At 58.7% G+C, this 25,515-nt stretch overlaps 1 protein-coding gene across 4 annotated transcripts in view; it reads left to right on the top strand.

Annotated features, from left to right (window-relative positions):
- The window catches only part of NAV1 (neuron navigator 1), a 142,546-nt gene extending 117,233 nt beyond the window's left edge, over nt 1–25,313 (top strand). For 2 of the 4 annotated variants that reach the window (XM_027565903.1, XM_027565899.1), the window contains 21 exons: nt 628–798; nt 1,591–1,643; nt 2,071–2,094; nt 2,200–2,277; nt 4,712–4,795; nt 4,904–5,015; nt 8,150–8,271; nt 8,889–8,897; nt 11,485–11,681; nt 11,794–11,986; nt 12,240–12,408; nt 12,696–12,793; nt 12,905–13,000; nt 13,209–13,368; nt 13,672–13,907; nt 14,456–14,610; nt 14,756–14,827; nt 15,217–15,413; nt 15,987–16,105; nt 17,511–17,708; nt 19,352–25,313. In XM_027565903.1, coding sequence (XP_027421704.1) covers nt 628–798; nt 1,591–1,643; nt 2,071–2,094; nt 2,200–2,277; nt 4,712–4,795; nt 4,904–5,015; nt 8,150–8,271; nt 8,889–8,897; nt 11,485–11,681; nt 11,794–11,986; nt 12,240–12,408; nt 12,696–12,793; nt 12,905–13,000; nt 13,209–13,368; nt 13,672–13,907; nt 14,456–14,610; nt 14,756–14,827; nt 15,217–15,413; nt 15,987–16,105; nt 17,511–17,708; nt 19,352–19,447 — 2,639 coding nt within the window. In that variant the 3' untranslated portion in view covers nt 19,448–25,313. The remainder of the gene's footprint in view (nt 1–627; nt 799–1,590; nt 1,644–2,070; nt 2,095–2,199; nt 2,278–4,711; nt 4,796–4,903; nt 5,016–8,149; nt 8,272–8,888; nt 8,898–11,484; nt 11,682–11,793; nt 11,987–12,239; nt 12,409–12,695; nt 12,794–12,904; nt 13,001–13,208; nt 13,369–13,671; nt 13,908–14,455; nt 14,611–14,755; nt 14,828–15,216; nt 15,414–15,986; nt 16,106–17,510; nt 17,709–19,351) is intronic. The other 2 variants (XM_027565901.1, XM_027565900.1) reach the window with 2 other exon arrangements.
- Nucleotides 25,314–25,515: the final 202 nt, after the last annotated feature.

Raw genomic sequence — 25,515 nt, 5'->3', positions numbered from 1 at the left:
CCCACTGAGGGGCCGGCCAAGCTGTGGTCGTCAGTCACCTCACGGCTGAGGGGCCCCGAGGGAGCTGAGGTCTTCCGCCCGGGTCTTTGTGGAGCCCCCCGGGCGGGCAGGCCGAGAGGCTGGCTACACAGCCCTCTGAAGTGCTCGGGGCTCTGACCCCCAGGCCAGGCTGAGGCCAGGCGCCGCCGTGTCCCAGAGGTCCACCCAGAGCGGCGTGTCCACTGGGGGCTCCCCTTGCTGACTCTCCTCGTCGCTCAGATCTGGGTCTTGCTCTGAACTCTCAGGCCACCCTTTGTGTGTTAGGGAAGCACGGGGCCCCGTTTTCATCGGCACATCCGAGCGAGGTAAAGGCTTTGGAAGAGCTGCCAGGCCCCCAGCCTGACCCCCAGCCCTGTCTCCAGGGCAGGCGGGCTTTCACACAGGCCGCGCTCTGAACCCTTGGTTCAGACACAGGGCCCCCCCAGGCCTTGCTCCCCACACCCAGCCCAGCACACACGCCTTCCTCCTCTCCTGACCTCCTCCCCTCCACCTCTGCCCCCCGCGCCCTGGGACCGAGGCTGACGCCCCTGCCTCTTCTCCCGACCCCCCATCGCCTCTCCCCACGCCTGCCCCACTCTGTCCTTCCAGTGAGCCCCACCGCGGCCACCACGCCGAGAATCACCCGCTCCAACAGCATCCCCGCCCACGAGACGGCCTTCGAGCTGTACAGCGGCTCCCAAACGGGGAGCACCCTGTCCCTGGCCGAGAGACCCAAGGGGATGATCCGGTCAGGATCCTTCCGAGACCCTGCGGACGACGGTGAGACCTCACGCCCGCGCGGTTCACGCTCATCCCTGCTCCACCGGTCCTCTGGCCCGCCCGCCTCCACCGCCCCTCACAGTGTCTGACTCACAGAACATCCCCCCGGGCCATCTCCGCACTTCCTCCCAGGCCTTGAAGGGTCTCGGGGCCAGGGCCTCTGGGGGTGGGCAGGGCAGTGGCTGTCCCCCCCACCCCCACCCTGTCAGAGGACAGGACCACCCCACACGGAGCTGGCAGGGACGCGGGGTTGGTGCTCCAGCCCTTCAGAGAGCAGGCTTCTCCATCCTCTTTTCAGAGCATTCCGAAGACCAGCTTCAGGGCCGCGGTCCGGTGTGTGGTCAAATCTGGAGTTGGGCTTTCCAGCGGGGAGACCTGGGGACCTCAGGACGCTCGTCCCGGGGCTCCCGCAGCTGCCTTGATTCAGTTCTCTCAGTAGGGCTGCCGTGCTGATCGCGGGGTCACAATGAGTGTCTTGCACTTGGGGGTTTCTCATCCACAAGGCTCCCACTGAGGAAAGGAGGCGCAGGCAGGATTATGTTTCATTCTGAGCAGCTCTGCTGCAGCGACTCTGAGTCCCGCGGGGGCGTGTCCTCTCCTGCCCCCACCCTCGGAGGGGGAGCAGTTCTGAGCGTGCCTGGAGTCCTTGCTGGGCCAGGCCGCCGGGCCCTGTGCTGGCCGCCCCATTCTGAGCGTGCCTGGAGTCCTCGCTGGGCCAGGCCGCCGGGCCCTGTGTTGGCCGCCCCGCCTCCCTGAGCCCTCTGCTAACCCTTGGCACTGCCTCTCTTGCAGTTCACGGCTCTGTGCTCTCCTTGGCCTCCAGCGCCTCGTCCACATACTCCTCAGTAAGCACCCTGGACCCTGTGCCGCGGGGGGCCGGGTGGGAGCCCCTGAACGTCAGGGCACTGGGCGGGCCCTTCTGGCCTCAGCCAGTCCCTGAGCAGCTCTGCGACACAGAGGGTGCCCTGGTCTTGGGTTCTGTGCCAGGCAGGGCAGGTGGGCAACCCTAGCGTCCGGGACCCTCTGGGTGTGTGGAGACGGCAGCTCCTGGCGGGGCTGGGCCGTCCTGCGGTCGGTGGAGACGAGGTCAGTCTTCGGGCCAGCTCCCTCTGGGCCCCCGGGTGACGCGGCTCTGGCAGGAGACTAAACGCTGGCCTGGGGTCTGAGCCTGTGAGGGCCTGGCGCCCCGCTTCCTGCCGCTGCGCATCTGTGCACTCTCTCCTCCGTGTAACCACCTCCTCTCTCTCCCCCGCTTCTGGGCTCCTTCTCCAGGCTGAGGAGAGGATGCAGTCTGAGGTAGGGTCCCCACCTCTGCCTCTGCCTCCTAACACCCCGCACCGCCTCCTCCCACGCCTCCCACCCCTTCTGCCAACGTGAGTGTGCCTCTCTCTCCCTCCACAGCAAATCCGAAAGCTTCGCAGGGAACTGGAGTCGTCCCAGGAGAAAGTGGCCACCTTGACCTCTCAGCTCTCGGCCAATGTGAGTGCCCAGAGGTGGGCCCGGGTGGTGGCAGCTGTGTGAGCCCCAGTTGGACAAGTCCATCCGAAGAGAAGGTCTCCCCGGGTGTCCCCTGGGCTTCAGTTACACGGGCGCGGAGGACTGGGGGCTGGCTTCTCCTCCCCCAAGTCTGTGGGTTTGTAAACAGCCACTTCACCCCCACCCTAACTCACGGGCGTGGACGAGTGCCCGTGTGATGCCTGTGAACTCGCTGGAGAAAGGATTGTATCAGTGGCTGTGTGTGCAGGAGGAAGCAGCCTTGCTCAGACAGTGGTGGTTAGTCATGGGTCAGAATTAACGGAGGTTCCCGGGAGCCCTGTGCCCCGCCTGGGGCGTGCCCTGTCTGTTCACACCCTGTCCTGCACCGCCCCAGGCTGGGCGCTGGAGCTCCAGCTGGTGAGGCTTTAGGAGCCAGCCCCCACCCCTGGCCACAGTGGCCTCAACTCCTCAGGACGTGAGCTTTGCTGGGGACCCGCCTTCTCATCCCTTCCCTCAGCCTGCCAGAGTCCGCCGACTTAGACCGAGTCTCTGGTGGCCTCAGTTTTTCCACCCCGCACGATGGGGAGAAACAGAGCAGCCCCGAGCAAGGCCACGGCAGCGTCTCCCCAGCGGCCAAGCTGCAAACAGAGAACATAAGAGCCATTTTCCCCCAAAAGCTGTAAACAACAGCTGAGCCGGATCTACGGAGCCTTCCAAGCGTTTGCACAGAGTGGCCGTGTCTGCAGTTTCCGCTGGTTTTTTCTCTCGCCTTCCTCCCGGGGGAGCCCAGCTGTCCGACCTGGGTCTCCCATGGAACTGAGACCGCGCCGAGAGCTCAGGCGTCCCCAGCACATCCCTGCGGCTGCATCCTGCCCACACCCGGGTCCCTGTCTCCCCTCCCCAGGCTCCCAGTGGTCAGTGTTTCCTCACCAGCTTGTGTGCAGCCCCTGGCAGGCCTTTCCCCGCAGCTGGGACACAAAATAGTGAGAGAAACAAGACCCGTCTCTACTTGGACCGCGCCCCACGCCCGCCAAGGCCATCACACCCGCAGGCCCGGGGGGTCCCTGTCTGAGGGCCCCAGGGACAAAGAGCAGGAGCGCGTCTGACCCGTTGACCCTGCACCCTGTCACTGCCACACTCTCTGGGGGGGCCCGGATTGTGGACTTGGAGGGTGACTCTCAGAGCAGGACGTGCCCCTGGCTGAGAGAGATCCAACTCTCCTGGGGATCAGAGGCAGCCTGGCCTCGAGGGTCGGAGCCCTGCCCTCAGTGGGAGCTGCGACGCCAACACTCTGGAAGGTCCTCAGGTCCTGATTCCAGACCTTGGGCCCTGTTCCCAGGCCTCCCCAGCTGCCCACACGGGGCAGTCTGGACACCTTGCCCTCCCTCTCACCAGCCTTTCTCTAGGCCCCCAGCTGAGCCCTGGCCAAGGGCATCTGAGCCATCTAGTGGGCGGGGACAATGTGGAGGCGGGCAGCAGCACCCCCCAAGGAGAGGGAGCCCCAGACCAAAGAGGCTGGGGTGGGCCCAAGGAGCTGGGGTCTGAAGGCCTCTCGCGAGGGGACCCGTGTCCACAGATGGGTAGGAAGGTGGACACCAAGCAAGAGGGGCCCCGGGCCGGGAAGGCAGGAGTCCAGCACACGGGGGCCCTGCTCCCTGGATCCGAGAGGCCTCCAGGCTTGTTGAGGGCAGGGAGGCAGACGCCGGGCGACAGGAAGCGGGTCGCAGGTCTCAGAGCTCTGCGAGGGGCGTCCCCCGCTCCCTCCCCAGGTCACAGTTGGCTTAGACGCCCCCCAAGGCTGGCCTTCTCCTCCGTGAGCCTGCCCTCTCCTCCGTGAGCCTGCCCTCTCCTCCGTGAGCCTGCCCTCTCTGATCGCAGCCTCAGCTCCCACTTCCCCAGCCCCCTAGCTGGCAGAGCTGGAGCTCTGCCCTCCCCACCTGACCCCCTCCTCTCTGCCTTGTGGGCCCCTCACCCCTCCCTGCCTCGAAGTCCTCATGGGGACCCCTCGCTCCCGTGGAGCAGGCCTGACACCTAGCGGCCAGACACGGAATTGCCCCGAGGGCCTTGCGCTGCATCTGTCGGGGGAAAAGCAGGGAGAACCGAGAACAGAGGCTCTGGGGCGCGGGGCTGGGGAGAAGTCCAGGCCGTTCTGGGGCGTGGCGGGCTCTGGGCAAGGAATGACACCGAATAGAGCCAGGGCCCCAGAGGGGACAGCTTCCCGGGGGCGGGGGACAGCCGGGCCTCTAGATGCCTCCAGAGACCCACCCCACCATGGTGATGTCTGTGCCCCAGGCCATGTCTTCAGGCCAGAGTGGGAAGCAAGGTTTAAGGGCTGCCACGAGGCTGGTTGGCACTGGTCCTCCCTGAGACCCCCAGAGTCAGCCCAGCCGCCCCCCACGCCATGGCACCTGAGGCATCCCATGCCCATCTCTTTCAGGCCAACCTGGTGGCAGCCTTTGAGCAGAGCCTGGTGAGCATGACCTGCCGCCTGCGGCACCTGGCCGAGACCGCCGAGGAGAAGGTGAGGCCTCCCCTGCCCCGGCACACACCTGTCCTGCCCGCCCCGTCAGGCCCAGCCCACAGAGCGGGAGCCCCATTCCCACCTGACACCACTCCCGTTTCTCCCTAGGACACTGAGCTGCTGGACTTACGGGAAACCATAGACTTTCTGAAGAAGAAGAACTCTGAGGCGCAGGCTGTCATTCAAGGGGCCCTCAATGCCTCAGAGGCCACACCCAAAGGTAGGCCCCCTACCTTTGGGCAGTGGCAGGACTGGGCTGGAAGGAGACTTACTGCAGGGCTTCTGTGTCCCCAGAATGTTCCAGGCAACTTCTAGAAGGCGAGGGTCCTCTGACAGTCAGCAGGGGAGTGGCAGGGACATGCCCCCACCACCCAAGGGACTGAGGGAGACCAGGGATCCTCTCCTTGGACCCCAGATGACTGCCACAGACCGTTGTTAAAATAGCACTTTAATGAGTGGGTGCGGCCCAGCAGTCACTCTCCTTGAAATTTCCCCAAAGGAGCAGAAATATCACGTCCCCACAAAAACCTAAACGTGGATGTTTACGGCAGCTTTATTCACAGTCGCCAAAACTCAGAAGCAACCCAGCTGTCCTGCATGGACAAGTGTATGAGTAAATGGTGCGGTGGCCAGACGATGAACTATCACTCAGCACTGAGTGATCTGGCCGCACGATGACAGCGACGGATTAAGTGTCCGTTACTCAGTGACAGAGCCCAGCGGGAAGGCTGCGTGTTCCGTGACGCCAGCTGTAGAACACTGTGGAAAAGACGAGACTCGGGGCGTGGGAGGGTGGGGTGGGGAGTAGAGGTGGCCAGGCCGGGGTACAGGATCCGTAGGGCCATGGCGGCACTCTGGAGGACGTGGTGATGGGGGCACAGGTCCTTGTCCGTCTGTCTGAACCCCCAGGATGTGGCGCTGAGTGGACCCCAGTGTAGGCCGTAGGCCCTGGGGGTGCTGAGATGCCTGGGTGGCTGCGTCGGCTACCGCAGGTGTAGCATCCGGTGGGGGTGCCGATCGGGGGGCCCTACACGTGGGGCCGGGGGGGGGGAGTGGGGCACCTCTGTACCTTCTCAGTCTTGCTGGGAACCTAAAGCTGCTCTGAAGAGCTAGCACGTTCCACTTGGACAACGTGTGTGCATGCACAGGCGTGTGTGTGACGCCATTTGATGCTTAGTTCGGTTCTCTGTGGGGAAAGAAGCTCCCCTTCAAGTGAGACAGAGATCAGTGGATCTCAGGGCTCAACGGAGAGGTCAGCCTTGGTTTTAAGTGTTTCTGTGAGTTTGAAACATTTCAGAAAAGCAAGTGAGAGGGAAAGAGAATGTATCCAACCGTCAGGAAAGGAGCACCACCTCTCGCTGGTGCAGGCTGTGTCCACGTCTCCCGTCGCCTCTCCTGTCTTCTCTGCCCAACTTGGCCACAGACACAGCCAGCCTTCAGGAGCATCTGCAGGACACCAGGCCCTGCTCTGATCACTGCTTACATTAGCTCATCTAGTCCAGACAGCAGCCCTACAAAGTGTGCTCTGCAGTTCAGAGTAAGACCGGAGAAGACAGGCAACTTGCTCAAACACGGCTCCTAGTGACAGGTCTGGGACGCTGAGCTGCTTCTGGTTTCCCGAGTAACCTGACTCTTCAGATACGTTTGTGTGGAGTGCCCTTGGCTTCCATGTGGTCCTTCTTGTTGACCCAGGTCCAGCTCGGTCAGGATTTCTAGGAGCCTTCACAGAACTAATGCTTAACGCAATGATGCCTAACTTTATTTGGTGTATAGATAGTAACACATGCATATGGCACGAAATTTTAAAGGCACAAAAGATTTCCTAACTTTTTCTCTGAAGACTGATTCTAAAGCATATCCTTTGCTCTTAAAAGTACTATATAGCATGTTTTAAAATTTTAATTGATAGGCTCACAACTAACTGGATCTTCAGGTATCATGACAGTTGTTTTGCTGCTTTTCACTTTATTTTATAATTGACTAATTGTAAATTAAATTGGTCACAAAAGCAATACGTGTTCTGGAGGAAAATGCAAACTAGGGGTTGGCAGACCATCGCTCATTGGCCAAATCTGGCTCACCACCTGCCTTCAAATACAGCTTTACTGGCACATAGCCACACTCACTAATGCACGTGTCGTCTGTGGCTGTTCTAAAACCACGCAGCACTGCTGAGCAGTTGTAAGAGAGATCAACCGACCACAGAGCCTGAAATGTTTGCTCTCTGGCCTTTACAGTAAAAGCTCGCCGGCCCGCGCGCCTTGCACAGGGCTGCCTGCCCACTTGTCCCCAGTTTCCTGTGAATCTGTAACGATTTCAAAATAAGGTTTTAAAAATCCAATCCTCGAACTTCCATGGTGGTTCAGTGGTTAAGAATCCACATGCCAATGCAGGGGACATGGGTTCCATCCCAGGCCCGGGAAGATCCCACATGCCTCGGGGCAACTAAGCCATCGCTCTGCAACAAGAGAAGCCACCACAGGGAGAAGCCTCTGCGACTAGAGAGCAGCCCCTGCCCACCGCGACTGGAGAGAGCCACAGGCAGCAGCGAAGGCCAGCACAGCCAAAAACAACTGAATTAATTTATAAAAAACATCTGATCCCCCGGGGCCTTTGCTTAGACTCCGCCGCCCCTTACCTGTGGCACACGGCACAGTCCTGTGAGGGGCACCCAGGACTCGCCCACCCGGCTGGCCCGGCTCCCTCGCTGTGCCCGCACCCAAACCCCAGTGCTCCCCGCGCAGCCTTTGCAGGGGCTTCTCCACATCCCACATGAAGAGCTTCTGTTCTGTCACCACTCAAAGGCTGCCTCCTTTATTAACCCTTTCCTTCCCTGAAGTAGGAGAGGAGGGCATTTCGGTGCTGTTACAGACATTTTCCAAAAGCTGAAGAGATTTTCTGCCCATCAGATTAAAAGGGAAATTAAAGCCCGTTTGGGTTAAATGCAAGGCCCTTGGCCTTGCGCGCCCCGCCTCCTCCCAGTATTGGCAGCCAGTATTTCTGAAGCAAGTCCCAAGGGTGGCAGCCAGTGAGAGCCTGGGGGACGGTGGAGGCCTGGGCTGCCCCTCATCCCTGCTGCTCGAACCAAGGGCACTGGTTTCTGTGCTGGTCTTTCTCCTGTTAGGCGGCAGCTTCTTGAGAACAGGGATCGGTTCCTACTTGTTTATTTGTTTATGTTGAAATATGATTGACACCCAACAAAGGCTTGTGGAGAGGATGCTCCCAACAAGTGAAGGATGTGGATGAGGAGGTGGGTTCCTCCTCCCCCTCCTCCTGCAGCAAGCCCGGCCTCCAGCCTCACAGCGTTGCCTTAAAGCCACTGGGTCTGTGTCCGCCCCTGTGCTTGGCCCCCAGAGCTCCGGATCAAGAGGCAGAACTCCTCCGACAGCATCTCGAGCCTCAACAGCATCACCAGCCACTCCAGCATCAGCAGTGGCAAGGAGGCCGATGCCAAGAAGAAGAAGAAGAAGAGCTGGGTAGGTGAAGGTCTGGGGGGAGCCGTGTGGGCCACCGGGGGGCCACCCCACTGCAGCACAGGAGCTGACCTCCCCAAACTTGCCACGCTAGAGTCCCGTCTGATGGGAGCCCTGGGTGGTGTCCGCCCAGAGCAGGGTCTCCCCCCGCCAGCCACCCCCTGCAGCCCTGCACATGTCTGGTGGGCAGCAGCAGCAGGAGGTCCTCAGAGGGACTGGCCTACCTGTGCCCACCCCTCCCATACTGTGGAGAGATGTTATGAACAGAGCTACTCACCTGAGGTGCTCCTGGAGAGGTATCCGTGGAACTTGCCAGATCACTCCAAAAGGAACTGTTGCACTGCTTGACTGGTCCAGAGAGAGATGTTCTAGCTGTTCGTATCTCCCAGAAAACCTTAAGCTGACTTGGGGTGCCCTTTCCGACATCGCCATGCCCCCTGCTGCCCATGTGGAGAAGGGGAGCCCCAGGGGCACACCCACCCACTGGCCCCACCCAGTGAGCCTGTGCACAGAGCGTGGTGTAGTCCAGACGGGCCGCTGTGTGAAATGAGTGATTAAGTGTTGCTTCTTTTTTTTTTTTTTCCTTCAAAATGCTGACTTAAATCCCTATTTTTTTCCAGGTCTACGAGGTAAGACACTCATTCCTCCCCGTTCCTCTTTGCCTCTGCCACACCCTCCCCTTCTCCAGAGCAACCCCTTCCCCCTAAACAGAGACAACCACTCATGAAACTAACCGTGACCACCTCCACCAAGCCCCTAACCCTCCCTGCATGTCGACCCACGGCCGCTCCTGGAGGACAGAGGAGCGGTCTGGCTGGGGCAGTGGGAGGGTGCTGCCCCCTCCCGTCTCCCCTGGTGCCAAAGTCCACCTGCTACGAAAGCAGCCAAACGGGACAGTGCCCATCAGGCTGCCAAGACAGTGTGCCCTGGCCCCTCGCTCCACCAAGCCCTAGACCCCCCACACGGAAGGCTCTAAGGGGGTGAGCGTTACCACGCTCGCCAGAGGCCAGGTCAGCTTGGGTGCGGCCTGCGGATTTAGCTCTGAAGTAAAATGAGCCTGAGAGAGGTGAGGGGTGGGACCTCAGATCACCCCCGAGCCTGAGCCCTCCGAGCAGCCGTGGGGTTGACAGAGGGGTTTCGGGGATTAGGGTATAAACGTCAGAAATAAACAGCGAACCCTGACACACCAGACCCATGAAGTCCACTCGGACCCTATGCCAACGCTGGCTGGGTGTCTGAGGGTAGGAAACATGGAATTTGTTGCTGCGTCGCTTCAGTCGTGTCCGACTCTGTGCGACCCCATGGACTGCAGCCTACCAGGCTTCTCCGTCCATGGGATTCTCCAGGCAAGAACACTGGAGTGGGTTGCCATTTCCTTCTCCAGTGCATGAAAGTGGAAAGTGAAAGTGAAGTCGCTCAGTCGTGTCTGACTCTTAGTGACCCCATGGACTGCAGCCTACCAGGCTCCTTCATCCATGGGATTTTCCAGGCAAGAGTACTGGAGTGGGTTCCCATTGCCTTCTCCAAAACATGGAATCTGTGATCTCAAAGAGCCTGGGAAATTGCCAGGTAGACAGAAATAGTCTATATAAGACTGATGACAATCCAGTGGTGTCAGAATGCTTGTTAATTCAGTGAGCGAGGCTCTGGGAGTTCATAGACGGCTTGTCCCAGGAGGCAGGCAGAGTGTCATACGGGGCAGGAGCCCACTGGAGGTGGAATCGAGGTGGGATCTTGGTGGACAGAGAGCAGTGCTTCCTGCAGATGCCGGTCAGAAGCGGGAGGTTCAGGGAGAGGTTCCGTCCCCTAGAGCCTGTCCAACGGTCATGGGGAGCAGGGTGATTACTGAAACTTGAGTCATAGCTTGGCATTGCCCCGAGTTTCACACCAGCCCCTCGAGATGCTCAGATCTGAGGAGTGCTGCCTTCTACACGCACGGCCTCACTGGAGACGTGCTGAGATGTCCCTCGGGACAGAATCTGGGTTTGTCTTGCTCCATCATTTGACCCCAGCGTCCCTTACCACATCGCACCGTACAGTCCCTCTGCCCAGCAGTTCTGCGTTGGAAACAGACTCACACAGAGCACTGTTCCCACTTAGGATCTCCATGACCTCAGCGGGGTGGGGGGCCTGCAGATGGAGGTCACAGTTCACACGTGGACACACACACGGTCTCCTGAGACGCAAGGGTTCGAGACAAAAGTGGGAGGCTCGTGTCCTAGTCCCAGGTCTCCATCTCCACAGAGAACTGCACTTCTGACACTGAGCCCTGACTACCCAGAGAGGACACAACCCTGCACACACACTCCCCCCTCACACCCCCATCGAGCCAGATGGGTCTTCCTTATGTCCTTCCTGGTAGAGACCCCGACACGCCCCTGCTGCATCACCACCACCCACAGCTGCCCTGAGCCCCAGGAGACACCTGGGAAGAGTCCTCAGATTTGCACTCTGCTCTTGCCGTCCCAGCGATCTGGTCTGCTTTGGCCCTCCGCACTCTGTCTCCGGCTGCAGCTCCATCTCCGTGTCCCTGCGTGTGTGTGCATGCTGAATGGATGCATGTGACGGGCGCGGGGCAGATCCCTGGTTTGCCTCCCGCATCCCTAACATCCAGCTCGTCAGCACCCAAGACCAAGCCAGTTCCTCCTGCATACTCGGAGGAAATACTGGGAAGTATCCCTTAATTCTGGCACACTTGAGTGGACATGGTCGAAAACACTTGTATCCTGCAATGTGCTGAGCGCGGGCGGCAGTGAAAGGAGCTTGGTTCACTCCCATCTTTTGATTCACGGAATCATGTTGTCCCTGTCTGCTGGGTAGGCTCTGATCTGATAAGCCCAGCTCAGAGGTGGGTCCTGAGGCCCAAATGAGCCAGGCTGCAGGCTAAGCAATTGCTGATCTGCTGAAAAAAGCAGGATGGGGTCACCAGGAGGTACACCCTGTGCCCCGGGGGTCCCCTCCGTCCCTTCACAGCAGGGAGCCCCCAAGGGGGAGAAAAAACCCAGGACGTTCCCACAGTGCGGGGAGTCTTACTCACTCAGCCTGAGTCCCTAGGCAAGCCTCCCACCCTCATGTCACAAGGCCAGAGAAGCCCTCCTGAGGGCGTGCTCACTGCCGCACATCCCTTCCTCTGGCCCGTGTCTCAGAAGCCCCCTCCCACCTCCCCATCTCCAGGGCCTGGCCTCACAGCTCTCTCCCCAATCTGCTTTGTTTTAGCTCCGAAGTTCCTTCAACAAAGCCTTCAGTATAAAGAAGGGGCCCAAGTCAGCCTCCTCCTATTCTGACATCGAGGAGATCGCCACGCCCGACTCCTCCGCCCCCTCGTCCCCCAAACTGCAGCACGCGTCCACCGAGACTGCCTCACCCTCCATCAAGTCCTCCACCTCGTCTTCTGCGGGCACCGACGCCCCCGAGTAAGTGTTCCCAGGCCGCCCCCCACTGTAGCCCCCTCCCCAGGCCGTGGGGCCAGTGACGGCCGCCCGCGGGCTCAGGGTCCAACGCCCAGTGCTCCACGCCTACTTCCAGGGGCCCCGCTCCCCCGGCCCCCCACGCCCGGCTGTTCCATGGCAGCGAGGAGGAGGAGCCGGAGAAGAAGGAGGTGTCCGAGCTGCGCTCAGAGCTGTGGGAGAAGGAAATGAAGCTCACAGACATCCGCCTGGAAGCCCTCAACTCGGCCCACCAGCTGGACCAGCTGCGGGAGACCATGCACAACATGCAGGTCGGTCCTGGGCGGGGCGGGGCTGCGGGAGGGGCGGGGCCGCAGAACCAGGCGGGGCTACGAGGGGCGGGGCCGCGGGACGGGGCGGGTTGCTGGGATGGCTGCGGGATGGAGCACAGGACGGGGATACGGGGAGGGGCGGGGCTGCAGGATGGGAAGGGACGTGGGTCCTTGGCTGCGAGAGGGATGCAGCGCGGGGCGGGGCTGCAGGACCCTGCGGCCGAGGCTCCAGACCCGCCTGTTCTCGCCACAGTTGGAGGTGGACCTGCTGAAAGCAGAGAACGACCGGCTGAAGGTGGCCCCAGGCCCCTCGGCGGGCTCCGCTCCTGGGCAGATCCCGGGATCTTCGGCTCTACCCTCCCCTCGTCGCTCCTTGGGCCTGGCGCTCACCCATTCCTTCAGCCCAAGCCTCGCAGACACAGGTACCTGTTGGGGCGAAGGCCCTGGGCGGGTGAAAAGAAGGAAAGTATTCCCCCCTCACGCACTCTGGTGCGGCTTCCGGGGTCAGAGAGGTACCAGTGCTGCGGCGAGCCGACGCCAGAGTCCTGAGACACCAAGGATCGCTGTGGTCCTGAAACCCTCTTCGCTCTTTGGGCTTGGACTCCTGGTACTTCTTTGGGGTAGATAAAGACTTTGTTGAAAGGGGAGTGGCAGAAGGTGTAGGGTAGTCTGGGGTGCCCCCAACCAGCATTCCTGTCCCCACCTCCAGACCTGTCCCCCATGGATGGCATCAGCACCTGCGGCCCAAAGGAGGAGGTGACCCTCCGGGTGGTGGTGAGGATGCCCCCCCAGCACATCATCAAAGGGGTAAGGAACTCGGGGGGCGTGACACCGTCGTTTCCACCCAAGAAGCCTTGGCTCTGAGGACCCCCAAGCCCAGCGTACGTGGCTCCTGAGCCGCCCACCTTGGCCTCACAGGACTTGAAGCAGCAGGAGTTCTTCCTGGGGTGCAGCAAGGTCAGCGGGCAGGTTGACTGGAAGCTGCTGGACGGCGCTGTTTTCCAGGTGTTCAAGGTAAGAGGTGCAGGAGCTCAGGGGCTGCCGGTCCTCTGAGAACACGGGGGCCCGGGCCTCGGAGCCTTTGTGCAGAAGCCCCCAGGAGACAGACGGCTCCTCCCCTTCCTCGTGGATCGCTGTGCCCTGTAGCGTTGCTCGTCCTGTGGTCTTGATCTCTTCCTCGTCCCTCTCAAGCACCTTCTTTCTCCGCCTCCCTTCCCGTCAGGACTACATCTCTAAGATGGACCCGGCCTCCACGCTGGGACTGAGCACTGAGTCCATCCACGGCTACAGCATCAGCCACGTGAAACGGCTCCTGGACGCGGAGCCCCCAGAGTTGCCCCCCTGCCGCCGAGGGGTTAACAACATAGTGGTCTCCCTCAAAGGTCAGTCCCGGACCCTTGGGTGCAGGGCTGTGGGGTGCAGGGGGACTGTCAGGCGGTCCATCGTGTATTCCTGGAGCAGGAGCTGGCTGAGGGGCTGCAGGGTGGAGGTCACCGTGAAACACAAGAGAGGCTCACCTGCTCCGGACTCGTCCCAGGGAACGTGTTCACAGGACATTTCTGCCTCGCCTGGGCTTCCCCTCCACCCACCCCCATAGCACACAGCCTGCCCCGCGTGATCAGAGCCAGCCCAGGGGGTCCTGTTGGGCCCAGGGGCGCCGGCTCAGACAGGCAGGCGTGTTGCAGGTCTCAGGGAGAAGTGTGTGGACAGCCTGGTGTTCGAGACGCTCATCCCCAAGCCCATGATGCAGCACTACATCGGCCTGCTGCTCAAGCACCGGCGGCTCGTCCTCTCGGGCCCCAGCGGCACCGGCAAGACCTACCTGACCAACCGCCTGGCCGAGTACCTGGTGGAGCGCTCTGGCCGAGAGGTCACCGAGGGCATCGTCAGCACCTTCAACATGCACCAGCAGTCCTGCAAGGTGCCCGCGCTCGCCCGGACCGCCCTGCTCCACCGTGCTGCCCTACCCCCTCGGCAGCCCTATCCAGGCTCCTCCCTCCCCGGGGCGCTCCGTCCCTCTCACGTCCCACCGGCCCTCTGCCCGCCTTGTCAGTCTCTCCTCTGCCTCCCCTCAGCCTCTTTCTAGAACGTCTCTCTGACCGTGGGCTGGCGTCCTTTAGGGGAGCCCTCGGAACTGTCACACGCTGTGCTGAGCCCTGCCAGGTCCCTCTCCAAGGTCGCTGCGTGCTGTGCCCCACGGGGAGGCGCGTCCATTTCGGGTGGCTCCCAGTGCAGATCCTGTGCACAGCTATCTGACAAGTGTGTTCCCCAACCTTGAGGGGTTTAGGGGCCACTGCTGATGGGGCTGGGGTGGTGGCTTCTGCAGTCCCAGGTCCAAGCGCATCACACAGGAACCAAGGCCCCTCCCGGGATCCAGAACCAGCCCAGCTCCTCTGAAACCCTCCTCTGCAAGGCTGGTCCGGGGGCTCGCTGCTCCTGAGTGCTGACTGCCCCCTTCTTTCATTTCAGGACCTGCAGCTGTATCTCTCCAACCTGGCCAACCAGATAGACCGGGAAACAGGAACTGGGGATGTCCCCCTGGTGATCCTGTTGGATGACCTGAGTGAGGCAGGCTCCATCAGCGAGCTGGTCAATGGGGCCCTGACCTGCAAGTACCACAAATGGTGAGCTGGGGTCAGGACCAGACTCCCCACGGCGGGCGGGGGGAGCCCAGTCCACCCCAGGCGTTCCCCGGAGTGAGGTAGCACACGGCAGAAATCCAGTGTTCAGACAGGTCTAAGCCAGTCTTTTTCCTCTGTCTTCCCGCAGTCCCTATATTATTGGTACCACTAATCAACCAGTAAAAATGACACCCAATCACGGCTTGCACCTAAGCTTCAGGTAAGATCTATGGCCCTGGATGGGCCTCCAGATGCCCCCAAGTCTGTAAACCAGTTCAGTCCAGGATCTGGCCAGAGGCACAGCAGAAGGAAAGACAGTAGCAGCGCCCTGTGGGCTGGGAGAGGAGGTGTGTGCCGTGTCGGTGCAGAGGGAGAAGGGCCCTTGACACAGGAAGAGGTGCAGCCTCTGCCCACACACCCCTCGTCCAGGCCAGTGGGGTCCGATGGTTACCTGAGGGGGTCACTGATCTGAGCGCCAGCTCTTCCTCGGCCCTGAGTTCAGCAGACCCGTGGGCATCAGTGGGAGGCAGGCGGCTCAGGGCGGGTGGGAGCGGAGTCGACACACCCTCGTGCAGTGCCCCCGCCGACCCTCTGCATCCCTGGCCACAGGATGCTGACCTTCTCCAACAACGTGGAGCCCGCCAACGGCTTCCTGGTTCGCTACCTGAGGAGGAAGCTGGTGGAGTCGGACGGCGACATCAACGCCAACAGGGAGGAGCTGCTGCGGGTGCTGGACTGGGTGCCCAAGCTGTGGTACCACCTGCACACCTTCCTGGAGAAGCACAGCACCTCCGACTTCCTCATCGGTACAGCCTGCGCCTCGCCTGGGCGGGGCTGGCGTGGGTCCCCTTCCCTCCATGCCCTCAGTGTGTGGAGCACTCACTGGCCCCACACCTGGCATGGGTCCCCTTCCCTCCATGCCCTCAGTGTGTGGAGCACTCACTGGCCCCACGCCTGGCGTGGGTCCCCTTCCCTCCATGCCCTCAGTGTGTGGAGCACTCACTGGCCCCACGCCTGCAGCCTTAGAGCCGCGGGTCGCTGAGTAAGTGCCCAGTGTGGTCCCCCTGCCTGCGTCAGCTGTCAGAGCCCTGACCTCACCCACACTCCCAGGATCGCTGAGAAGACGCAGGGGAGGTGTTAGGGGAGCTGAAAGCTGCCTCTGGCTCCCCCGCCTCCCATCCACCTGGAGAAACATCATTTCTGAGGCTGCAGCAGGCTGTCAGCTCCCACTGTCTTGCCCACGATCTCAGTTTAGCCCAGCCCTGTGCTGCTTTCATGCTCTAGTTCCAAGACCTTCTGCCTGGTATTAGGGAGTCAGTGGGGCAGACGGCCAGGGAGTGAGGCTCTAGGCCGTCTTCACAGCCCTCTTCTCTTGCCAGGTCCCTGCTTCTTTCTGTCTTGCCCCATCGGCATCGAGGATTTCCGGACCTGGTTCATCGACCTGTGGAACAATTCCATCATCCCCTACCTACAGGAAGGGGCCAAGGATGGCATTAAGGTGAGCCCACCCTGGACCCTGCTCAACCGAGGCCAGGCTGGCCCACCTCACAGAGTGGAGACAGAGTCCGACACGCGGCCCCTGAGATTTTTAGGCTCTCCTCCTAACAGGCCGGGCGAGGCGCTATGCAGACCTTGCTGCCTTCCTGCCTATGGCCAGCGCCCAGCAAACGGCTAACAACCACTGGCCTGGGGCTGTGTGTCCAGTCCTCGGCCTCTGAGTCTCCTCCAAACTCAAACGACTCCCTAGGGATTTGGCCAGATAGAGAAACAACTGAGTTAAGAATTAAGTAAAATCCTATTATAGCTTTAGGTCATTACTAATTACTAATAAAAATGTTATTCTGGTCAAGTTACTTGACCTTTTTAAACTCCTCGTATGTAAGAAAGGAGACAGTATAAATTCGCTCTGTTTTGAAGTCAAATGAAATGTGTGAAAACGTTTGTAAAAGTGAGAATAAGAACTTTGTGCAAAAGGCAGCTGTCGCTTTTAAAAACCTCCTCAGTTTTCTCACCCGTGAATTAGGGCATACTCATCACTGGTCCACTGACCGGTGACGTGGTGACTGGACCAGTGGTCATGTTTTATCCATAAGAGTCATGTGTCGGTGTGACACACACCATCTGATGATGTGGGAGAGTTCCAGAGATGCCGTGTGTCACCATTTTCCTTTAATTTTGGGTTATTATTAACAGTTTTGTAATTTAAACCATTTTTACACAGATGATATCTCCTTTCAGCAAAGCCCAAATTTCTTTCAAAAGGTATTATTATTACCGAACTGAAATTTCTTACTTGGAAAGTAAAATTGCAGGGTCATATGACTTGTGGGGTCCATGTCAAGTTTTAATACAGTTTGCCAAATTATTCTCCAAGATGGTCTCGGGACTCCCCGTCGGCCCTTGGTTAAGACTCCGCCTTTCAGCACCTGGGGCGCGGGTTCGGTCTCTGGGTGAGGGGCTAGGGCCCACATGCGTGTGCTGTGGTCAAAACTTAAAAAACAAAGAAGACGGCTTCTACCAACCTATGCCAACTTATTTTATTTCCCATTTTGGGAAACTCAAAACCCTACAGGAATCCAAACTTCATGGCTTTACGTTTGAGGAAGTATAGACACTTCAGGGGGCTTCCCAGGTGGGGCTAGTGGTAAAGAACCCGCCTGCTGGTGCAGGAGGCGCGAGAGACAAGGGTTCGATCCCTGCGTCAGGAAGATCCCCTGCAGGAGGGCATGGCAACCCACCCAGTATTCTTGCCTGGAGAAGCCCATGGAGAGGAGCTGGCGGGCTGCAGTCCACGGGGCCGAGAAGATTGGACACGACTGAGGGACTGCGCACGCGGCACACACATCAGGAGCTGCTCACCCGCGGGCTCTTCACCAGTGATCACACTGCTCCTTTCTCTCCAGGTTCACGGGCAGAAAGCCGCTTGGGAGGACCCTGTGGAGTGGGTCCGGGACACTCTTCCCTGGCCCTCAGCCCAACAAGACCAGTCAAAGCTGTACCACCTGCCGCCCCCCACCGTGGGCCCCCACAGCATTGCCTCGCCCCCAGAGGACAGGACAGTCAAGGACAGCACCCCCAGCTCCCTGGACTCAGACCCACTGGTGAGTAGAGGCCGCTGTAAGGCAGAAGTCAGGGTGTCACAGAACGGAAGCCTCGTCCACACCCTGCTGGGCCCAGAGGCCGGGGTGAACGTGAGGCCAGTGGTGGTAGCTCTGACCATCAGAACCCCAGACTGAGCTAAGCGGTGTCGCTAACCAGCAACAGGTGTATCCGGCAGAGGCCAGGTGGGAACAGCATGCAGAGCGGGGGAGCCAGGGACCCATAGATCATAGATGTTGGTCCTGCTCCTGTCCTTGCTCCCTGGGGTCGTCCTGGGGACAGCCACGGTGCAGTGACTCCAGGAGCTCTTAGAAAGTGGGCTGAGGGGCTTCCTTCCGCCTTCCCAAGGCAGGAGCCGGGTTCAGTCCCTGGTCAGGGAACTAGATCCCACGTGCTGAAGCTAAGAGTTTGTGTGTGGCCAGTAAGACCCAGTGCAGCCAAATAAATAAATAGTTTTTAAAAAAGAAAAAAACGGGCTGAGACAGGTGACAAACTACAAAAATATCTACAGTGCTTGTAACAAAGAGAACTGACACCCAAAACATATGACCCAAACCCTGAAACTTCCATACAGAACATGGACCAAGGATATGAGCAGGCTTTGACTAGAGGATAAAAACGGAAGACGACCCTTCCCCTCTTTAATCACTGGGGGGAAGCCTATGACAAGGAGGTAACCAGCTCAATGGTGGCAGAGTCACACATGTGGTAGGCTCGGCCCTTCCTTCTGCTGGAGGGGGTGTTGGTCATCAAGCCATCTGGCAGGACGGTTTAGCAGATGGTATGGACACATGCTCATTGGAAAAGACTCTGATGCTGGGAGGGATTGGGGGCAGGAGGAGAAGGGGACGACAGAAGATGAGATGGCTGGATGGCATCACTGACTCGATGGACGTGAGTCTGAGTGAACTCCGGGAGTTGGTGCTGGACAGGGAGGCCTGGTGTGCTGCGATTCATGGGGTCGCAGAGAGTCAGACACGACTGAGCAACTGATCTGATCTGATGGACACATGCACAAACCCAAGATCTTGCACTTCTACACTGCCAGTAGGAGATCGTTCTACTTTAATCCTAATACATTTTATTTAAATTCTACTTTAATCCTAATACATTTTATTTAAATTTGGACCTTGTAGAAAACAGGTGTTCTCTGTATAAAAAGGCTTTTAAGTCAGGACAGTGTTAATCGTGTAAACAGAAGGCTGGAACAACGATGCTTCCTTAGCTGAATGAGGGGGTCAGAGTTGTGACCTGTTGAGGAAGCCGAGAGGACCAGGGCAGGAGGTGAAGACACTGGCATCCAGGCCAGGCCTGGCGGGGTGGGGAGGGAGGGGTGCGGGGCTGGAGGGATGGGGTGGGCGGGGCTGGAGAGATGGGCGGGCCTGGGGAGAAGCAGGTCCTAATGGCACCTGAGTTCGGCGCTTAGCCCTCTGGGCTGCAGCCTCTTGGAGAAGAGCTGTTAGGCGGCCTTGGGGCCCCCACACCCTCCAGGGAGTGGCCAGCAGGTCACAGCGTGCGCCACCCCCAGTCGCCCCTCACTCCCCAGGGCCAGGTTCACACAGGGTGGAACCAGCCCTGCACTCCCTGGGTTCTCCACCACTTGCAAGTCCCCACTCTCCTTAGCTGTCTCTCTGCCCCTCTTTAGATGGCTATGCTGCTGAAACTGCAGGAAGCTGCCAATTACATCGAGTCTCCAGACAGAGAGAGCATCCTGGACCCCAGCCTCCAGGCCACGCTCTGAGGGCCCAGCAGCCAGTCACGGGACAGCGGGGCGGGGGACAGTGCCGTGCCATCCCCTCTGCCCTGCTTCCTCCCAGCGCGGGCTCTCCAGCCCCAGGACAGGAGGGGCCGTGGAGGAAGGGGCAGGTTCCTGGTGCTGCACCTTGGAGAACTCCCTGTGGGACTGGCGGGTGGACCCGCGTCCCCAGATCCATCTCCTAGTCTCCTCTGGTGACTCTGAGGAGAAGATGATCCTGGCTCTTTTTCCTTGATTTCTCGTCTCAATTACAAACTCCTGGGCTTTCTGGGGAGGGGTTCAGAAGACATCAGACAAGCCTGCGGTAGTTCCTGATTCTCACGAACGGCTCAGAGACACAGCCTCGCCGGGGGAAGTCTTCTGGGAGGAGGCGGCTCCTGGACCCTCCCTCGGACCCTGCCCAGTTCCAGCCACTGCCAACAGCTCTCCCTGCCCCCAAGATCAGGCTGCAGGAAAAAAAAAAGCATGTGGTTTACAACGTTTAAATCAATCTGTAAAAGGTTTAAAAAAAAAAAGGAAAAAATGAAGCTGGAGGGAGGAAGTCCAGTTGCAAGGTGCGCTACCTGCCCCCCCTCTCGACACATGAGGGATACCAGTGACACGGCACCCACGTGAGACGCGGCCAGACCACGAGGACGCCACTGCAGCCTTCAGAGAAACGCCACCGGCTCTGCTCACAGCATCTAAGTTAGCACACGAGTCAATAAACCCGACTTTTTTTTTATTTTTGTTTTGTTTCCATTTTTCCCTCTCATTTGCCTATTTATTCTCCTCTTCTTTCTCGGCTTGTTTTCCTGTACCCTCACAAGTCCATGAAATGCTCAAGCTGCTTATCCTGGGGCTGTTCTGGCTTTTCCAGGTCGCCCTGTGGAGAATCCAATGCCAGGCAACTGGCACCCACAAGGCGCCTGCCACGCAGCCGTGTCTGGCACTCTGGGGGCTCTCGTGGGACCTGAAGTGCCAGCTCAGCAGTGGGACAGGAGGGACCTCGAGTGCCACACATCTTGCCTGGAGCATGGCGGCCAGTCTCTGGAGGAGAACGTGGGCCCATCCTGACAGAAGACCTCAGCTGAGCTTCCCCGTGGACTGGAGGGTAACTGGAAACTGGAAATCTCCCTCTGTCTGTGGCCTGTGGAGCCCCTCCATGCACTGTTCTGATGGCAACTGCTTTGCCCAACTGAATCCAAAATCCCTGGCTGGCTTTTACTGTTGGTTCTGAACAAGCGAAGATTCACTTAGGAGTGGACACCCAAGTGAGACGCTCCCAATCAGAATATAAGGAGTCTGATTTGGTGGCAAAGATCTGCCTTCGAAAGGGATCCACCTTTTGCAGAAGTTGCCCTGAAGGTTCGGCAGTGCTAATTCCTTCATTGGACAAGCATTTATTGGGCACTTAGTGTGTACCAGTCACTAGGTATAAAAAAAGATGTGAGTCCTTACACTCACTGTCTAGCAGGAAACATTAATCTCCACTAAACACACATCTTATCTTGTGGGCCCTCAGGATCACCTGAGAAATGGCGTCCAAACCGCAGGAGCTGGCCATAAAGAAGCCCTCGACTAACTGCCCAGTGCACTGGGTTGCCTGGCGAGGCTGTGGTTTTGGGCTCTGCAGACCAGGGATCTGTGATGCTCTTTGGAGCCCCAAGTAGCACACACTCTTATCAGAACCTACAGGCACAATAACCACTAACCTGGATCTCTCTGTCCCACCAAACCAAGGAGCAACTGCATCTGAATCTTCCTATTAGAAGATGTTCACTTAGGTCCAAAAGGTGGTCAGATTGCTCCTTTCAGAGGCTTCTGCAATTCCCCTGGTGGCTCCCAGGGATGACGGATCTTATCTGCTGAAGGGAATGTCTGTTAATGCTGCTAGAGCTGTGAAGACCCCAACCCTGCCAGAAAATATGCAATTCTCCTGTGGGAAGAGGCTGTCTGTCCAAGGATGGTGCTGACATCACTGCCTTAAGGTCTCTGCCGTGCAGAAGGAGGCGGCCCTGGAGCGGGGCGTCCCAGCTTGGAAGGACGAGAAGACACCCCGCCAGGTGGGCCTTCCCTGGGCGCTGGCCTCTCAGCCCCACCTTGGCTGTCGACCCGGGGCTGGGCTCCGGCTCCGGCTCCAGCGCCGTCTCCCCCAGGGCTGAGCCCCATCTCTGTTCTCGGTGCTGCCCGGCCGGTGCCTTCTGTCCTGGGTGTTACTGGCTACTTGAGAAAAAGGAAAGGGGTGACCCCCTTCCTCCATTCCAACTGTCTCAGACCTCCCGGAGCGATGCCTGCCTCCCCGGCCAGCGTGGAGGCCACGGTGCAGTCTGCCTGGATCTCAGCAGGCTGGCCCTGGCGGCCTCGGGTTCTTGCGCCTCATCTCTGAGCCCTGGCCCACAGAGCCAACGGCAGCGTTGCACTTGGCTCTTCAGCTGCCAGCCTCCAGAAAGTGGGCTCCCGGCCAGCGCGGGGGCACCACCCACCACTGTCCCTCTGGAGTCTGGACTCCATTTCCAGTTGTCCACCTGGGCCCCTGGCTGTGGGCGTCCATCATCCCCCAGGAATCGTGGCGACTGTGGCCGGCCAAGCCTCCTCACGGTGCTAGGCCCCTCGGCGCTCACACAGGCCCCTCTGAAGCCGACTCCCCGCCCTCCGCCCCTGCCCTGGAGTGAGTGGCCAGTGCAGATCCACAGCATCCTCTCCCACTGGTCCCCCTGCTTCTTGGTTGAGACGCTGGGACCCCTCAGAAAGGGACGGCCAGGTCCCAGGACTAAACTCGCATCCCGGCACCTTGAGAAAACCCGGCCCCTCCAGGACTGGGCTGGGTGCCGCCCCCTCCTGCCCCCAGCTCCTCTCCTCACTGCATCTGGCGAGCAGACCATGTGCTTCAGCGCCCAGCCCCACTTCCGGGCAGAGGTGCAAGCACGGCCCCCATTTCTGGATGAAGGAGACCACCGCATTTTGTCCAGTGTGTTTGTCCTCCGTTCCTGCTTAGGCACCAGAAATAAAGCGCGAGGTGTCAAGGCCGGCAGAGGACGCGCTGTCTGTGTGTGTCTCCGGGAGCGGCTGGCTGCCGCCGTCGCATCTTCCGAGGCAGCTCCGCGGTGCTTATCTCTGCGCGTCTAGTCTCGGCGTCTCTGTTGCGTGATCTGTGTGTTGGGAAGTGGGAGGCTGGCTGAGGTCTTGGGGGTCCCCTCGCAGAGTCCCTAGCGGTCCGCAGGCTAAGCTTTGGTTTTGAATGACCAACTAGTCTGCCCATCCTCCTTGAGGACCTAAGACAACATAGGCATTCAAAAAATTTTTTTCTTCCACTTTTCCTGGTTTGGGCCTAATCTCATCTCCACTTCGAGCTCTTTGCAACAAGACCCCACGTATTCAGAGGGGGCACCCCGTCAGTCTCAGAGGTCACTTTATTTCCAGAGGGAGGAGAGAGCCCCCTCCCAGCAACACCTCACACGGGAGCCCTGCACAGAGGCGAAGGCTGCCTGTGAGAGCGAGGCTTGTGGGACCCTCTATTGCAGGGTGTCTGGGAAGGGAAGCTGGTCTTGTCCTCACTGCACATTTCACACAGCCCTCTCTCTAGGGCTGATCGCGTTCTCCTCATGCTTCCTCCCCTACTCCTGGGCCTTAGCTAAGCAGAAGCCAGTAGGGAGACTCTATAAACACCCCACCCCCACCCCGCTGCCTGCGCACTGATGGCATGAAATGTACTTTTCCAGAGGGTTTGCTGCTGGAACACTGGAACTGTCCTATGATAACTGGATAACTGTTATACTACTGAGTTCTGGCCCATGGCCCCACCAGAGAGGCCACAGTAAGAAAATGGTTTTAGGGACACTGTTCTCAGATGACCAAAGCCTGAGAATAACGCCCTTTATAACTGAAAGGAGCTTTATATATTCATGAACCCTCAGTCAACCTTGTCAGAGCCATGGGGGCCACCACCTTGGCTTGCCCACTGCCCACGTGTGCTTGTCAGCCCAGCCTGGAGTACATACTCCCGTCACAGACCCTGTGGGAGACGGCGCAGTCTGAGAGTAAGGGCACACACCAAGAGAAACCCAGCAGCTGCAGGGCTGCCAGGCCAGGGGTATTAAGCCTGTGCTACTGGGTCCCCCCAGTTTGGCCTTTGGGTCTCTTAATGGCTGTGTCTGGAGAGCTTTCTGTGACGGGCATGGTCGTGGAAGGAAGTCAACATCGGTCCTTTGATTCACCTCTTTCATTTCTTAAAGCAGCAGTTCTTGTATCTGTGTCAGACCATCAGTGTCGGCAGCATCTGAGGGCTTGTGGAAATGAAACTCAGACCCCGTCCCAGACCTACTGAATCAGAAACCAGGGAGACAGCCCGGCGAGTTTTGTTTTAACGACCCTCTTGGTAATTGTGCTGGACACTACAGGTTCAATCCACTGTGTCGGGGAAAGCCAAGGACCAGAGTCCCCACAGTGGGGCTTTAGGACCACAAATAAGGTTCTAGGGTAAAATTCAGACTTTAACATTAGTTTCAAGGTCTTCTCACGTGTCCGCATGATTCTGTCTTTCCTTTTATTTAACAGAGTGTGTGCTTTTGGGCAGAAGTTAGGGGAATGCTCGCATTTCCTCGTAGAACACAACCTCCAGGGGAAAATATCACAGCTCTGAGATTTCCAGGGGGCTTCCTGAGGGGACGCGGAGGGAAGCCTCCTCCAGGTGTCTACTGCTGGGTGCTACTTCTCAACTCGGCCTCTTTTTGCTGATGGGATGAGAGCAGTTTAAAAGTCTGATCTGTATTTCCACGAAGCTTGTCCTGGCAGCACCCCTCACCCTTGTCCCAGTTCTAAAGGGCACCTGCCAGAACCTTCTGCCCGCCCCACCCCTGGTCCTGCCTGGCCACAGGAGAGCCTTCTCAGAGATGAGCAGAGGGCCCTCGGGGCGTCCATCTTTCCCCCGATTAAAACAATTTTTTTTTAACTGAAAAGAGCTTCGTATTTTCCCAAACTCACAGATGGGGCCATGGGGGAGATGTGTGTACAACTGGCCTTGTTTAGTTAGTCCATTTGCCCTGTGAGAGCGCTTGTGGGTGGGGGACAAAGACCCATCTGGCACTGGGCCTCCTGGGGTCAGGGACCAAGTGCCTGGAGGAGGATGAGAGCCTGAGGAAGGCGTGAAGCCTGCACTGAAGTCACCCCACGGCCCGCCAGGTTCTTCATCTGCGGATGTCCCTGCATCCCTGCCATGTCTCCAGACTGAAGACACAGATGAGAAGGCAAGAGCTCCCTGTCCCAGACGGTCTCCAGACCACTGCTGTGCAGGAGTCTCCCGCTTCCTAAGTGTTCTTGTTTTTGTTTCTTTAACAGAACAACCTTTTTCTCAAATGAGTTCCAGCCCTTGCTGGGTTCCCTTCCTTGTCCTTCTCACCTGCCCTGTTTTAGACAGCACTGTTTGCGTGATGGAGCCTTTGTTTCTCAAATGCATGGCGATCCTCCGGTGGAAGGTGGGCAGGGATCTTTACAACACTTTTTTTTTTTTTTTTAATTTATTGGGCACAAACCCCCAAACCAGGATATGTGTGTGTCTTCATATTTTAGTTTTTATCATTGGTCTTCCCCTCTTTCAACCTACCCCCTTTCATATCTGATGTAGAGAAAGGGAGCCGTTGTATTTATACATAATTGCGGTAACAATCATGAGAGAGCTGGGTGATTTGTCTTAAATAATAAGTCAGTTGACAGTTAAATCCATCCTGGGGCCAGCGGATGAGGCCTTCTTCCCTCACTGCCAGAAGCCCTCTCACCTGGGTCCTCTGTCCATCAGGCATGTCTCCTCCCAGCAAGTCACCTGTTCAATGCCATTTGCGTTTCAATAAAGTTATCTCCTGTGTTGTCCGCTGGCTCTCTCTAGCTCCCTCTGTCTGGTTTTTGTCTCATTTATCTTCTGGTCCATGCCTTGATGGGGAAGGTCATTTGCCAAACCCAGAGTTAAGACCCACCTGCCCAGATATCTGCTCCTCAGTCCTTAAGCAGGAGTCCCTCGGCCCCCTTGGCTGGGGTGGCTCGGGGTCCTGCCTGCATACTGGACCAACGTCCTTCACCAG

The sequence above is a fragment of the Bos indicus x Bos taurus genome, chromosome 16 (assembly GCF_003369695.1).
Source record: "Bos indicus x Bos taurus breed Angus x Brahman F1 hybrid chromosome 16, Bos_hybrid_MaternalHap_v2.0, whole genome shotgun sequence".
NCBI classification, from domain to species: Eukaryota; Metazoa; Chordata; class Mammalia; order Artiodactyla; family Bovidae; genus Bos; species Bos indicus x Bos taurus.
This window is presented reverse-complemented; position numbering and strand designations above follow the sequence as displayed.